This window comes from Nipponia nippon, unplaced genomic scaffold (assembly GCF_047370975.1).
Source record: "Nipponia nippon isolate SJK-2023a ecotype South Korea unplaced genomic scaffold, ASM4737097v1 scaffold_21, whole genome shotgun sequence".
In the NCBI taxonomy this organism is placed as follows: Eukaryota; Metazoa; Chordata; class Aves; order Pelecaniformes; family Threskiornithidae; genus Nipponia; species Nipponia nippon.
Genome location: NW_028262338.1, coordinates 1,573,599 through 1,589,705, shown reverse-complemented (window position 1 = coordinate 1,589,705; position 16,107 = coordinate 1,573,599). Strand labels below are relative to the sequence as shown.

Sequence of the window (16,107 nt, the reverse complement as noted above, 5' to 3'; positions counted from 1 at the left end):
GGCCCCAGGTGGCCAAGGAGTCCACTGTGGATGGGCTCAGCTTTTCAGACCCTACCAGGAGCAGGAAAGATGCAACGGCAGCACAGGGTAGGATCAAGGAGGAAGAAGAGAGTTTCTGGGGCTTCATCCCATCCTCTGCTTAATGGCAAAATTTACAGAGGGGTCCCCTCTCTGGGCTCCCTGGCACTGAGATGATCATGCCCCCAGCATGCCCACTGTCCTGGGGCTCTTTAACTAGGTCTAGTAATAGCAAATGTGCCAAGAGCCTGAAACCGAGCTGCAAATCACCCCAAATCCTCAGCTTTGAGCTAGCAAGACTGGGCTGTTCCTGGGGTGCCACAAAACAGCTCAGGGCAGCAGGGGACACCAAGCACAGTGTGGGCGAAGCCACCACCAATGCCATGCTGGGAGAGCATGTGAGGGAGCAGCCAGCACCCCCCAGGCACCAGTGTGGGGGACCCAGGTCAGAAACAGCCCCAGCCATCACCTCCACCTCCGTGGGCGAGCTGGTGGCATTGGCGTGGAGCAGGGGGACGCATGGCCTCTGCGGCTCGTGCCTGCAGGGGAGTTGCAGCTGTCCCCACTAGAGGCATGGCCCTGCTCCTCTCTCTGTCCCTCGACTTGTCCCTTTCCCTGGCCTCTCCCTAGTGCTGGCCATGTCCGTGTCTCTGTCGTCCGTGGAGCACGCGTGACACCCAGTGGCCGAGCTCCAGACTGCACACGCCGGGCGAGCAGCACAGCCAGGACTGGGGTTCCCGGGCACAGCGGCCCTGGCCCAGGGATGTCATCCATGTGGGGGGGACATCGCCGTCCTGCGCAGCATGGCGTGGCACTGCCCGAGGGAGTTGCAGCTGGATTTTAACTTGGTTGGGTTGGATGGGCACATGGCTGGGGGGTCCCTGCAGCCCTGAGGCTCTGGGCTCTCTTCAGTCACCCAGGCGTCCCTGCAGCCCCAAGACTCTGCAGTCTCACCAGGGCCCCTGTGAGTTCCTGCAGTCCTGGGGCTCTGGGGTCTCTCTGAGGCTCTGGCATCTCACCAAGATCCTGGGGGTCCCTACAGCTCTGGGGTTTTGGGGGTCTCATCAGGGCCTCAGGGCTCACCACAGCCACAGGGCTCTTGTCACTGGAACTCTGGGGCCTCCCCAGGGCTCCAGGGGTCTCTGCAGCCCCAGGGCTCTGGGGTCTCACTTGGTCCCCTGTGGGTCCCTGCAGCCCCAGGACCCTGGGGTAGTCCCTGCAGTCCTCGGACTCTGGAGCCACACTTGGCATCCAGGGGTCCCTGCACGCTTGGGGCTCTGGGGTCTCCCCAGGGTCCCAGGGGTCCCTGCAGCCCCAGGGTGTTTCATGCCTTGCACCACTCCTGGGTCGGTATCTCGCTTTTGCCTGGTTTTCCTGCTTCTCACTGTGTCCCTAAAGGAGAGGCAGCCTGGCCAGAGTTAGCATGACCTGATGTCCCTCAGGGGCTTAACACCTTCCTGCTCCCATCTTGGGATGATCTTCACCTCCCAGCCACCATCTCCGAATGCTGTGTGGCACCTTTAACCCTTCCTAACTGCTCCAGTTGGGTTTCTCCGGGCCAGGAAACTCTCAGCCCATCTTTAGCTTTTCCTCCTAACTCCCTTTTTCATTCCCTAGGAGATAAACCCTGGTGGAATGAGTTTCTGAAAGGAGACACTGCTGCAGTTCACATAAAGCCAAAGCAGAACCATTTTCTGTAGGAAAAACATTTTTCATTTCAATTTGCAAAGCCTTTCAAAGTTGGTTCTTGGAGAAGCAGGACCAGTTGCTGCAGAGGGAATTGGATGCTCTTCTCCAGCTCTGGAGCGCCTGGAATCTCGTCCTGCTGAGGCATCCCAGCTTTAGAGTTTGTAAGACACTTGGAGAGTTTAGAGATTTGACTTGGAGAATGAAAGGAGAAGGAGGAAGGGACCAGAAAGTCCCTGTTTGGACACAGCCAGGATGGGAGCTGGATCCTCCTTGCTGTACCCTTACCAGGACCCCCTGCATGCCCTGGCCCTACCATGCTCTGGAGAGGCCCCTGCTCATGGAGTCGGTGGCTGTGGGGCATGCAGGGGTGTCCTGGGGGCTGCTGGCTTGATGGTCCCCCATGTCATCCCCCACTGCCTGTGCACAGTGACAAAGCTTGGATGGAGAATCCCACCAAGAGCAGGACCCTGCATGCTTGCAGCAATTGGACCAATCTCAGCAGTGCCCTGGGATATCATCACAGAGGTGGGACAACCTTGTGAATGGCAAGCCTGTCTCCTGAGATTGTATTTCTCACTTGTGAAGACACAGACATGGAGCATAGCTATGCTGTCAGCCCAGGGAATGTAACTCCGTGCCAGCCATGGGGACACCGCAAGCTGCCGGAGTCCCACGGCTAATGAAAGCCAGCATCCAGCTAAACCAGGTGTGACAAGCCACCACCAGCTGCTGGAAGCTGCAGGACAGTGGGGTTACACCACTAAGCCCAGGGTGCAGGTTCAGCCAGCCCCGACAGCAGGGCCTGGAAGGCACCATGCGATGGGGACGCACCCAGAGCCTAGCCAGCTCCCTGCTAACAGACACTTGTGCAAAATAAGCCCATAAAGTCCATCTTCCTTGGGCTCAGGTCTTGCTGGGGTGGCAGCTCTGATGCCTCCAGAGAAGCATCCCTTGTTTCCTCCCTCCCTGCTGCTGAGCCCCTGCCGCTTCCTCCATGGAGGATACCTCAGGGACACGCCACAAAACGGTGTCACATTGCTCCTGAGATAGCCATTGCCTGGCTGGGAACTCAAGGTGGCTCCAGCCACAGGACATTTGATATTCAATGCTCATGAAGAGAAGTTAAACAAGATGTGACAGAGGCAAGGTCGCATTAATGTGTTGCTTTACATTTGCTACAGTTGCCTTTATCTCTCTCCTTTGGGGTGTGCCAGCTCCCAGCAGCAGCATCCAGACACAGACCTTGGGTTCAAAAGAGCCAAGGGCAGTGGTAAATGGGGTTGGTTTGAGCCCTGAGTGCTTGCAAGGGCAAATGGGCCATGGGAACCCATTTCAGCTCAGTTGGTGGCTGGCAGGGGATATGTGATGGTGAACAGCAAGCTTTTGGGTGGCTGCACTGTTGTCCAGCTTGAACACTGACCCCAAGGGCTGCTTCAGAAGAGAAGAAAGCACTTTCTGCTCAAGTTTGCAGCCTGACCCACCGGGCAGAGGAATGCTCCCATCCCTCAGGTGCAGAGAGAAAAGTGGCTAAGTAGGGCTGATTCCTGCTTCAATGATGCTGGGCAAGCAGTCTGCTCCTTCCCACACAGCTGGTCTGAGCTCCTCCATCCCCAGGACTGCAGTGTCATCCCTTCCTTCCCCCCCTGGACACGCTTTGGAGCCACAAAGCCCCCAGGCTCAGGTCCACCTTCCCCCACATACCCGTGCGTGGACTCTATGAGCTGTGTCTGGCTCTTGCAGGGGCTGGAGTGACTGCACACACTTTCATGTGGACACACAGATGTGCACATGCTCACACACATGCTCCTGTGCACCCCATGGGACACTACAGCAATGGTGTTAGACAGCTCTAGACCATAAATCCTTCTCATCTGGCTTGCTCCCTGCTCTACAGCCCCAAGGCCACCCCAAGCTCTTTCCTCTGCATCATCCCCAACTGGGGATCTGCTACTCCCTGTCTGTTTGACAAAGCATAGTGCTTGGCAGATCTGCCTTGCCAGCAGACAGCCATGGCAGCCAGAGCAACCTGAGCTGTGAAACACGCAGCTCCACAATGAGCCAGTCTGCATGGAGAAGCAGTTGCTCAGCCCACCATGCTACAATGTGGGCAGCTTCAGGCAGCTGCAGGAAGCCCTCCTCCCCAGGCAAGACTTTGTGAGTGGCTGCAGCTCTCCAGCTTTCTCCCTGCTCTCCCTTCCATGAGTTTTTGCCCATGCCTTGATGCCCAGCTGGCAGCTGGTCTCAAGTGGGGTACCCCAGCGTCAATACTGGGGCCATGTTCCCCATCCTCATCAGAGTGTTGGATGAGGAGACAACTGCACCCTTGCCTTGCAGGTGAGGCTAAACTAGGGGAAATGGGTGTACAGTGAAAGGCAGAGCCTCAGTCTAGGCGGACCCTGAGAAACTCAAAATTTGGGTCAACAGAAACTTCATGGACATCAACAAGATAGACAAGCTAGATAACCTTAGGTTTCTCCCAGGCTGGGGACCAAGGGGCTAAGCAGGGTCCCAGTGAAAAGGACCTGGGACAAGGTCCCAGACAAGGTCTGGACAATAGGCTGAACAAACGGGGCAAGCTACCTCCCTGGGCAACAGGAGGTGGAGTGTGGCCAGCAGCCTGAGAGAAGGGGTTGTCCCCTCCACACAGCACCAGAAAGCCCACAACTGCAATGTGTCCAGGTGGCCAAGAAGGCCGATAGCATCCTGGCTTTTATCAGAAACAGTGTGGCCAGCAGGACCAGGGAGGTGATCGTCCTCCTACACTCGGCACTGGTGAGGCGGCACCTCAAATACTGTGTTCACTTTTGGGCCCCTCACTACAAGAAGGACATTGAGGTGCTGGAGCGTGTCCAAACAAGAGCAATGAAGCTGGTGAAGGGTCTAGAGAACAAGTCTTATGAGAAGTGGCTGAGAGAACTGGCGTTGTTTAGCCTGGCAAAAAGGAGGCTGAGGAGACCTTATTGCTCTCTACAACTACCTGAAAGGAGGTTGTAGCGAGGTGGGGGTCATCTCTTCTCCCAAGTAACAAGCGATAGGACAAGAGGAAATGGCCTCAAGCTGTGCCAGGGGAGGTTTAGATTGGATATTAGGAAAAACAACTTCACCGAAAGGGTTGTCAAGCACTGGAACAGGCTGCCCAGGGAAGATGTTGAGTCCCCATCCCTGGAGGTATTTAAAAGACATGTAGATGTGGTGCTTAGGGACATGGTTTAGTAGTGGACTTGGCAGCACTAGGTTAACAGTTGGACTTGATGATCTCAACAGTCTTTTCCAACTTAAATGATTCTATGATTCTAACCGGGTCCTGTGCCCAGACTGGCCCCCCCAGTTCAGGGAGAGGTGAAGGAGCTGGAGAGGGACCAGCAGATGCTGCTGGTAGGGTTGGGGCCTGGGGCTACAAGAGGGGTGGGTTGAGATCTACCAGGATCATGCAGCTACCTGGAGGGCAGATGCAAAGGCAATGGATCCACACTCTCTTGGTAGCGCATGAGATGTAAAAAAGGACAACAGACAGTAATTGCAGCTTCGGGCTGGACAGTAGGAATTATTATTTTTTCCCTGAGGAGGTGGTGCAGCTGTGGGACATAGAATCATAGAATCATAGACTGCTTTGGGATGGAAGGGACCTTTAAAGGTCATCTAGTCCATTCCCTCTGCAATTGGTAGGGACATCTACAACCAGATCAGGTTGCTCAGAGCCCCATCCAGCCTGGCCTTGAATTTTTCCAAGGATGGGGCATCTACCACCTCTCTGGGCAACCCGTTCCAATGTTTCACCACCCTCGTAAAAAATTTGTTCCTTGTATCTAGTCTGAATCTACCCTCTTTTAGTTTAAAAAACATGACACCAGAGAGGTGGGGCAAGTCCATCCTTCAAGACACAGCTGGTTAAAGCCATGGATGATCTTACCCTGTGCTGGTGGTGTTTCTGCTCCAAGTGGGAGGGTGGGCTAGAGACCCCCAGGGGTCCCTTCCCAACAGTATTACCAGGATACTGCAAGCCCAGTGGGGGGCAACCTGCCCACCTGCAAATTCTTTCCCTTCCCCACACCAGGAGTCCATCCCACAGACCCAGGACACCTTTACAGCCAAGGTCCTGTGCACTGGACCACAGCCCCATCCCGGACATGCCAGGACCTGTGCTGGCCTGCATCCCACCAAAGCTGAAGCCCATCACTTCCGCCGCGCTGCTGGGAGACCTGGCCGCTGCTCCTGGCAGGTGATCAGCTGATCCCGCCAGCGAGCTGGTACTGCAAAGTCAGGCACAGAGATTGCCAGTGTGCCAGCAAGGGGAAAGCAAGGCCGGCAGGGACAGGGGGCTCGGGGAGCCAGGGGCAGCTCTGCCCTGAAAGCCAAGCCACCTGCGTGCTGCTACCTGCTGAATAATAGAGGAGCTGACAGCCAGCTGGAGAGAAACGTGATCCTGCTTAGCCAGCCGGGGAAGACATCTGAGCTCCCAGCAGCTGCGATAGCAACTGCAGGGAAAGCACCTTCCTCCCTGCTGCTCTGTGAGGCACGGCGTGGCCGAGGTGGCTGGAGGTCTCTGCCCATCCCGGTGTGCCTGGGCAGCCAGTGCTTACTCTGGAGGCACAGGCTTGGGTCTCGGAGGATGATGTGAGCTGCAGCAGGCACCCAGCAAGGCAGAGCTCAAGGGCAGAGCCGGGTTTCCCGGGAGGTGAGGCAGAAGGAGCCTGCCTACAGCCAGTGCCTGAGCCCTGGATCCAGCAGCTCAGCCCCATGTCTAGAGGAGGGGACATGGTTTATATCCCAGATGACTCTGACTTCAGCTCCTTCAGGGATCAGTGCGAGAGCCTGGAGGGTTGGCACTGTCGGTATAACAAGGCTGGCGTGACCGTGTGGAGTCAGAGCCAGGAGGAAAGCTGCACCGTGCAGAAAATCAAGGTAAGCAGATGCCGGCGGCTGCGGGACTGCCAGCTCTTCCTTGCCCCAGCTGTGTGCCCCGTGGCTCCTGAGGGTCCCTGGGATGCTGGCCCATCCTGAAGGTGCACAGCACCCTGGTCAAGCCTGCCTGGGGGCGTTTCTACTCCAAATGCTGGCAGAGTTAGTCCCCCGGCAGTGCTTCCCCAGCTGGCAAGCTGTTCTGCAGGCTCTCTCTGCCTGCCCCGCAGCTTTAGCCTCTTGACCTGCTGGGATGCCTGCTACAGTGTCCTGCCATGCGTGCACACATGTGGGCTCACGTTGTGGCTGCCCTCGATCCAGACACAGGTGGGAAGGCCCTGGGATTGATTACATTATGGAGATGTCCTTGCTGGGAGCCCCCAGACATGGGCTTTCAACTAGGAGTGTCAGGGAAAGGTTACTACAACCTGAAGAGCAGGAGAGGTGTGAGGAGGTGTCTGGGGTGCAGTACACTGGAGGAGTCTCTTGCACCACTCTCCTGAACACAGAGTAACCAGCAGCCTGTCTGGGCTGCCTGCACACCAGTGCATACAGCTGAGGAGACACCAGGAGGAGCTGAGCACACAATGATTGCAACGCTGCCATGGATGGAGGCTCTTCAGGGCCAAGGTGAGGAGGAGGAGCAGCACTCTCTGCAGAGGTGTATCTGCAATACATGCTGCCTTGCCACGGTGAGCCAGGGAAGAGCTTCTGGGCTAGGATCAGGGAGGACTTAAGCCAGTTGGGCATGCACAAGTCCACAGGACCAGGCAGAATGCACCCAGGGGTGCTGAGGGGGCTGGCCAACATCTCTTTGAAAAGTCCTGGCAACTGCAGGAGGTCCCTGATAACTGGGAAGAGGCAAACATCACATCCGTCTTCCAGAAGGGCAAGAAGGATGCTCCAGGGCACTATGGGCTGCTGTGTCACCTCCATCCCTGGGAAGGTGATGGAGAACATCCTCCTGGAAACCATGTCCTGAAGGACAAGGGCAGTGGGAACAGCAGCAGGGACCTACCAAAGGGAAATCGTGCTTGACTAGCCTGGTTGCCTCCTGCAATGAGAGGACTGGCTGCATGTGTATGGGGAGAACAGTGAAAGCCGTTTACCTTGACTTTAGTAAAACCTTTGAGAGGGTTTCCCATAGTCTCCTCATCACCAGATTGGTGAGATCTGGACTGCAGAAGTGGATGATGAGGTGGGTGGAAAACCAGCTCATCACCAGGCTCATGGCATGGTGGTCAGCAGTGCAGAGTCCAGATGGTGGCCAGTTGCTGGGCCCCACCCTGTTACTGGGATGATGGGATCGAGTGCCCTCTCAGCAAGTCTGCAGGCAGCACTGAAGTGTGGGGAGTGTGTGTTTGAAGTGCTGGAGACAAAGCTGCTGCTTGGTGTGACCGGGACAGGCTGGAGGGACAGGCTGGCAGGAACCTCATGAAGTCCAGCCAAGTTCAAACAAGCACAGCACAGCAGAGGGGATGCAGTTATATCCCCCTTTGCCACCACCAAGCCCCATAGAGAGGGGACCCCGGGCAGCTTCAGGGGGGGGTCTGAGCACCATTGCCCAGCCTGGTTCATTGCAAGTAATACCTCCTTGATGTGGTTTTTCCCTGCTCTGGAGAGGTCCTGGGCATGGTGCAGGGGTCAGCACTGCCCAGGCACCCTTCCTGAAATGTGGGATGGAGGATGCCACCCAGCCTGTGCGGGAGGGCTGAGCTGCACTGGCTGGGGCTTGGGAGTGAGAAGAGCCCCAGTCTTTCCATTAATACAGGCGTAACCTGGAGAGTCCCTGAGCAGTTGGAGCTTTGGATTTTTTTGACCTGAATTCACTGTGGTTGGTCTGGTTTTGGGCTCTGTGCTTTCCCCATCCCAGCTGACTGCCTGCTGCACCTAGAGTGGCTGTTGCATAGCCTCTGTTCATCCATGGCTGGAAAGGGGTGGTCGACAGGCTTTAGTGGGGGATTTTGGGAGTGCAAGGCTGCGATGGTCCTGCTGTGAAAACTGGAGCTTCCAGGAGCCCAGGAGGACCATGAGCTCCACCTCCAGCTGGAGGCATCCTTCACACTGCAGCAGCAGCACTTCCAGACCCAGCTGGGAAGAGGTGGCTGGGGAGGGGGAGCAGGAGGAGGGGGCTGGGTGCTCTCACACTCTCCACGGTGCCCCGGGGAGTGCAGCACATCTCCAAGCCTGTCCTGGGCATGAGTCCAGCACGCCGGGCAGAAACCATCACCCAGGCCATCAGGGAAAGCTTGCCTGAGATTGATGGGACCTGCCACGTTCAGAGGGACATCTCCAATTACATGGCACTGCCGAACACCTCATCAAAGATGCAAGGCCTCTAACAAGGAGCAGATGACACCTCCTTCCTCCCAGCATTGAGAGGAGCAGGGCGGCTGGCTTCATCAATAATGTACTCACTGGCACTGTCAGGCAGCTCCGCGGCTCCGGTTACAGCCGGGGCCCCACCAACCTCCCCGGACTGGACTCCACGCACAAGAGTATCATGCCAGGCCAAGAGCATCCCTTTGCTTGCCCTGCAGGAACATGGGGTGAGGGGACAGAGCTGGGCTCAGGGTACCCAGGCACCAGAGCCTGGACCACCAGGCAGCTCTGTTTGAGGGCAGAGCGTCCTTCTACCCCCACTGTCCTCCTGCCTTTGCACTGTGCTGCATGCCAGCAGCTGGGGCTGGTGGCTCTGCCTGGTCTGTCCTGAAGCAGGGACATGCCCTGCTCCATGTGTGCAGAGCATTCTCCATGGCACGCATGCACGTGGCTTTAAAGCAGCAGGGGGGCACACCACTGCACACAGGAACAGCCTAAGTCCTTGTCCCCACATGGGCACAGCTCCATGCTCTGCGGGTGGGTGCTGCCCCCATGCCTGACTGCTTGTCTCCCCACAGACTCGCATCTCCTGCAAGGACGTGCCTGCTGAGACGCTCTATGACATGCTGCATGACACCCACTACCGCAAGAAATGGGACTCGAACATGATCGAGACCTACGACATCGGGCGCCTGACCGTTAATGCTGATGTGGGATACTACTCCTGTGAGCAGCCCCCAGCCCCTGGGCACCCCAGGGCCCCCCTCCCCGACCCCACAGACCTGTGCGTGAGTGTGGGGCCATGGGGGCAATGGGTTGGGGTGTAACAGGGTCTGCCCACAGGGAAATGCCCAAGCCCCCTGAAGAACCGGGATTTCGTCACCCTGCGCTCCTGGCTGCCCCTGGGCAATGACTACATGATCATCAACTACAGCGTCAAGCACCCGGTGAGCCCCCGGCTGGCCCCAGCCCTGGCAGGGGTGCTGGTCCCATGGGCCAGCAGGCACAGGTAGGACTGTGTGGTGGCTCGGGCAGGCTCTGAGGTGCACGGCATCTCTCTGCAGAAATACCCACCCCGGAAGGATTTTGTGAGGGCCGTGTCCCTGCAGACAGGTTACCTGATCAAGGCAAATGGTGCTGGTGCCTGCATCCTCTATTATCTCACCCAGGTGGACCCTCGCGGTGAGTGCCAGCAGGAGGGGAGGATGCAACGTGCCTTCTTGGACATGGGTCCCATTGTGCCCTCAGAGCTCATGCGCTATGGCTCTCCATCACCCGGAGGTCCAAAGGGCGATGGGAAATGGGGACAACACAGGGAAAAAGAGGGTTCCCTCCCAGGGCACAGAGTGGGGCATCAGCCCTGGGGAGGCTCAGTCTGGCACAGGGCACTGCAGGCTCATGGTGCCTCCTCAGGGGCTGGCTCAGATTGGCTGAGTGATGGGGCTTTGGGCTCTTGCAGGGTCGCTGCCAAAGTGGGTGGTGAACCGCGTCTCCCAGTTTGTGGCACCAAAGGTAAGCAGGGTGTGTGGCCGGTGGTGGGATGCACAGGCATCAGGGATGAGCTGCCCCAAAGTAGCCCCTTAGGTAGGGGCAGGACAGGCACTGGGTGATTCAAGGCTTGCAGAACAGGTGCTGGGTGACCCAGGGCTCTCAGGGCGTGCACTGGGCATGCTGCTGGGGCTGTGTGGTCCGAGCCAGGCCCCCATCCCCTCCCAGCACCCCCAAAAAGCAAGCAATGGGGGAGCTGGGATCTGGGCCCACAGCCTGGGGTGGCTCCATTCCCACTGGGGACTTGGGGCACCATGATGGGCTGGACCCACTCTGCTCACAGGCAATGAAGAAGATCTACAAGGCTGGGCTGAAGTACCCAGAGTGGAAACGCAAGCACGACCCTGGATACAAGCCCTGGGTGTACCCAGAGCAGAACACGCTGCCCAGTGTCAGCCTTGCCGAGCTCTCGGTGCAGCACGCTGACTCACTGGAGAACATCGACGAGACGGGGCTGTCTGAGGACCACCTGAGCACCAGTGACCATGAGGCCTGAGCCCTCGCCACAGCCCTCTTGTGGGGGGACGCCCCCATGACCAGGGCTTGGCAGCCCTTGGCAGGGTGGGAATTTGGCCCCCTGCACCCCAATAGTCACATCTGCTCTCCAACTCCTTCATCATAGACCCCCCTACCCAGGAAGCAAGGTACTGTCCCATGGGAACCTGCAGCACGGGTGCTGGAAAGAGGGAGGATGGGCACCCTGGTCCCCCCTGCGCCCATGGTGGCCCATGGAGATGTCCCCATGCAGGAGGTAGAGCTGGCGGTGGGAGCAGGTGCCCCAAGGAGAGGCTGGGCAGGGTAAGAGGGGGAACACTTCATGGAGTGGGTAGGAGCTTTCCTGGCACCAGGATATCCCTTTGCCACTGTAAGATCTTCTAGGGGTGTCCCTCAAAGGTCCAGAAGTGGGGGATCTATGAGGGTCCTGCCCAGAATTTGCAGCAGCACAGGGCTTGGACTGACCCTCTCTGGCCTGAGGTCTGGCTCTGCCAGCCCCGCAAGCAGGCTGGACCCACTCCAGCCTACCAAGCCTCATCCAGGCTTTGTGTGACCCCCCATCTCAGGGAGCCCTCCCAGGTCCTCTCCTGGGCATCAGGCTCACCTCTGCCAGCTGGCTCTAGACCAGCTGGCTCTGGGGACCCCTTCCCCAGGTGGTGTTTGGGGGGGCTTGTCCTGGCAGTGGGGTCTTGGGCAGCCTCTGTCCCCACTCTCTGTGTTTGCTGCTGCTGTGGTTTCTGGCACAACAATAAAGGGATTGGTGTTTGTGCAAGAGAGCTTCAGCTGGCACGGGACAGTGAGGAACCTGGCATTGAGCCCACCCTGAGGCTGTCCAGACTCTAGGTCCTGGGTCGGACAGGAGGGCCAGTCCAGCCGTGCAGTCCCACCACCCAGGGGTGACCCTCAGCAGGGAGCAAGGTAGCCAGTGGTCAGGCAGGAGAGGGGGATGCTGGGCTCCACATACCCACACGCATGCGGGTAAGCATGTGTGGACATGGGGCAGCTTCCACCGGACAACAGGAAGTTAGTCTAGACAGACACCACAGGGAGAATACGCTGACAAATGCTGGATTTTCCATTCACCCATTCGCCCCCACGCTCCGAGGCTGCCTGCGGCTGCTGGACTCCTGCCCCAGATGGGTTTAAGCCTGATCTGTGCAAGGACAGTGCAAACGGGGACGTCACTGCTGACGGTGCTGGGGTGCTCAGCTCCAGACCTGTCCCAGCAAGGTAAAGACTAGGAGACATGGCCAGGACGTGGCAGCTGGTCTCACAGCCAGAGCTCTGCCTAGGCAGTGGTGGGGGACAACCCCCTGGCAGCACCCAGGGTTTGCAGCCTGCCCAGTCATCTACCACTGTGGCTTTTGGGGCCCCTCTGACCTGCCCAGCCTCATGCTCCCTGGTCACCCCAGCCCCCTGTGGTCCCACCCAGAGCTGTGAGTGCTGCTGCCCTGTGCTTGCTTCCCCCCCACCTTGTGCTTCTCCTCCCCAGTTCGTCCGGACGCCCACCCCAGCATCCTGGGCGCGGATGCTCACTGTCCCTCGCTGGGGCTTACAGTGAGGGGAGCAGTCCCTTCCTGCCCCATGCTGCTCCCACCATGTCAGCAGATGGAGAACACCCACAACAGGGAGGATTTTACCTGTGAAAAGACACATGCCAGCCCCAAATTGCCCCAAGAACGCTTTGCAATAATTGTGGTAGAGCTGGGCAGGGAACCGTGGCCAGAGCAAGGCGGAGAAACACCCCTGGGTGCTGCCCTGATGGGACAAAGCCCATCGGCATCCCGAGCCCACAGCGTGCTGGAGTGAAGACCACCCCACACAGCCTCGGTGCTGCGGGAGGCAGCCTCATCTTGTCTCATTCCCTGGATGTTTCTCTGCAGCAGCTGGGCTGCAGCTCCGCTGCGGGGCTATTTTTAGCCAGCCCTAAGTAGGTATGAAGAGCTGCTGCCTGAGCACCAACAGGCCAGCGGGGAGTCCCCGTTCCCCAGCCAGCCCCGGGGAAGGCTGTGTGGGGGTGGGTGACATCTCAGCCCAGGATGCTTCCCAAAATGGCCCGATGGCAGTGGCATCAAGTGCATGGGGAGGACAAGGGCTGCTGGTGTGGCAGGGACACTGGTCCACATCCAGCACTGGGCTGTAGCAGAGCTCCTGTCCCCAGCATCACCCTGGCCAGGGAGCAGGGTGAAACCTGTAGGGCTGGGAAGGGGGACTGCCCCAGACCCTGTGGGATGCCGGGAGCCCCAGCGTGGTGATTTCTTACTGAATGATATGCTACTGCTGGGTTTCCTGTGGCACAAACAGGAAGGGGGCCATGTGCCAGCATCCCCAAGCACCTGAGCGAGGGAGGAGGCAGGCAGGGTGTGGGGGGACTGGAGCCCCCAGGTGCCCTCACTGGAATGCAGGGGGAGTGGGTGGCCCACAGCCCAGTGGGGTGAGGGCCAGACACGCGGAGGCTGCAGCCCCGCACGAGAGCCCAGCTGGACAGCTTTTCCTGCCTGGCCCCGAGCAGAGAGGAGCCGCCCTGTGGCGCAGAGATTGGAAAGGAAATGGGAAGCTGCTGCTGGACGAGAGATTAGCCCGGAGGCAGTGATGTCAGCCGGCACCCTGAAGGATGGGGAGCAGGGGGAGCATGTCATGGGCCCTGCCTGCACACAACTCCACAGCCCACTCCAGTGCCCCCAGTGTCAAACGTGCCCCAGCTGGGGAACAATGTGACCCCATCCCTGGGATCTCATGCTTTGCATCTCCTGAGCTCATCAGTCTTATCTCATGGAATGGTCTTCAGTAAGGCTCTTGCCTGGAGAGGTCCAGCAAGTTTCCAAGCCCAACAGCCTCCAGTGTCCCCCTCCCCACTCCTCCACCAAGCCCTCCCAGGGGCTCAGATCTCTGCCGTGCCCCAGCAAACCCTCCGGGCTCAGTCCCAACCCCACATTTCCAGCTGTCAAACATGGCATTTGCCCTCTAGGTACAAGCCCAGAGTGTCCCTCACCCTGTCCTGCTCCCAAGAGATGCTCACACCATCACCACACATTTTTCCCAGCACAATGCAGCATGGGTAGGGCTGAAGATAGAACAAAGGCTGCCCCAGGGTGCAGCAAAGGCTGATGCCTAGGTATGGATGGACGGATAGATGGATAGATGGATAGATGGATAGATGGATAGATGGATAGATGGATAGATGGATGGATGGATAGATGAAAGAATGGAGGGAGGGAAGAGCGGGGGAGGGAGGGAAAAATGGGTGGATGGAGGGAGGGAAAAATGAATGGAGGGCTGGAGGGAAGAATGGATGGATGGATGGATGGATGGATGGATGGATGGATGGATGGATGGACAGACGGATGGGCAGCTGGACACGTGGACCTTGAGGGACAGTGTCATCATGGGTGCTGCCCGGAAAGGGGATGGACCGCACAGGCCAATGTGCTGGAAGGATCCAACCTTCACTGTGATCTTCTTTTCCTCCAGCCCTTGCCAGCACCTTCACAAAGCCCAATCCCCCATCCCGAGGGGTGTTTTCCGATCCTGCCCATCTGCCTCCTCCTCCAGGCAGCAGACAAAACCTTCCTGCTGTGCGAAACCATAGGCATGACAGGGCTCTCTGCCTCGGCCCAAGGAGACTAGTAACTAAATATAGATTGCATCAGCAGGTTGGCAGACACCAAAAAGATCAAGGGGAGCCTTTGAAACCTGTACTGTATGAAGTGGGCCAATAGGAAACCCTCAGGAAACAACCCAGCCAAAGTACACTCGTCACAGCCTGCCAGTGCCCCAGTGCTCTGCTGTGCCCTGCTCCTCTCCAACACAGCCCCATGCCAGCTGTCTGGCTCCAGGGTAGTCCCATGACTGGGGGATGCCCTGGCTTGGGCTATCCTCCCGGCTGGGATCTGGGAAGGGGCAGTCTCCATTGGGAACTGGGTGCTGAGGTTCACCAGGGGTGCCTGAGCAGGGGTTTCCCCCCTGCAAGGGGAACCGAGCCCCAATCCTGGCACTTAGGTGACTGTGGAGGGAGAAGGGAGCAGGGGAGAAGGTTGTCTGCACCAAACTGGCCTGTCAGCAGCCATCAGGATGTGGGTTGTGGGGCTGGGCCCTGCTCTCAGTCACGCCGGGCCACCAGATGGAACTGCGACTTGCCGCTCTGGGGATGTTCCAGGGTGTCCCTTCCACCCTCAGACAAAGTTTCCCTCTCCAGCAGCCCACCTCTGCCCTCCTGGCATGCAGGGAGGAGCACTACTCCCAGCAGCAGGTTATGAGGGGTCTATAGAGATGCTGCTGGGTGCCAAACAGTGGTGAGCCGGCATCTGGCCTCACGCAGGAGTGTGCTTCACTGGTGCTAATGCATCCAGCACAGCGGGATATAATCGATGGCACACCGGCTGCCACCATTGCTTTGCTCAGCAACCTTCCCATGAGCGGCAGTGCTTATATTTAGCCAAACGGCTTCCTCTAAGAGGTAGAGGCAGAAGCCCAGCAGGATGTGCAATGCACACCCTGAGGGTCCCCATGCACCCTGTCTCTGCACCCCACCCAGGGTGGTACATGGTGCTATCACCAGCCCTGGAGACACATCACCCCCGGCTGTAGCAGCTGGCAGGGTGTGCTGGTTTTGGCTGTAATAGAGGTAATTTTCTTCATAGTACCTAGTATGGGGCTACGTTTTGGATTTGTGCTGAAAGCAGTGTTGATAACACAGGGATGTTTTACTTATTGCTGAGCAGTGCTTACACAGAGTCAAGGCCTTTTCTGCTTCTCACCCCACCCCACCAGCGAGTAGGCTGGGGGTGCACAAGAAGTTGGGTATGGACACAGCTGGGACAGCTGACTCCAACTGACCAAAGGGATATCCCACACCATGTGATGTCATGCTCAGCACAGAAAGCTGGGGGAAGAAGAAGGAAGGAAGAGATGTTCAGAGTTACAGCGTTTGTCTTCCCAAGTAACTGTTATACGTGATGGAGTCCTGCTTTCCTGGAGATGGCTGAACACCTGCCTGCCGATGGGAAGCAGTGAAAGAATTCTTTGTTTTGCTTTGCTTGCATGCGCGGCCTTTGCTTTACCTATTAAACTGTCTTTATCTCAACCCACAAGTTTTCTCACTTTTACTCTTCTGATTCTCTCCCCCATCCCACCGGG

The 16,107-nt window shown here is 58.0% G+C and overlaps 1 protein-coding gene across 1 annotated transcript; it reads left to right on the top strand.

Moving 5' to 3' along the window:
- The first annotated feature begins 6,088 nt into the window (after positions 1-6,088).
- LOC104016572 (START domain-containing protein 10) lies at positions 6,089-11,167 on the top strand. The gene is made up of 6 exons (XM_009469480.2): positions 6,089-6,609; positions 9,507-9,654; positions 9,772-9,875; positions 9,993-10,110; positions 10,388-10,440; positions 10,760-11,167. Exons 1-6 carry the CDS (start codon positions 6,445-6,447, stop codon positions 10,970-10,972), a joined length of 801 nt encoding a protein of 266 aa, XP_009467755.1. The 5' UTR covers positions 6,089-6,444; the 3' UTR covers positions 10,973-11,167.
- The last annotated feature ends 4,940 nt before the right edge of the window (positions 11,168-16,107 follow it).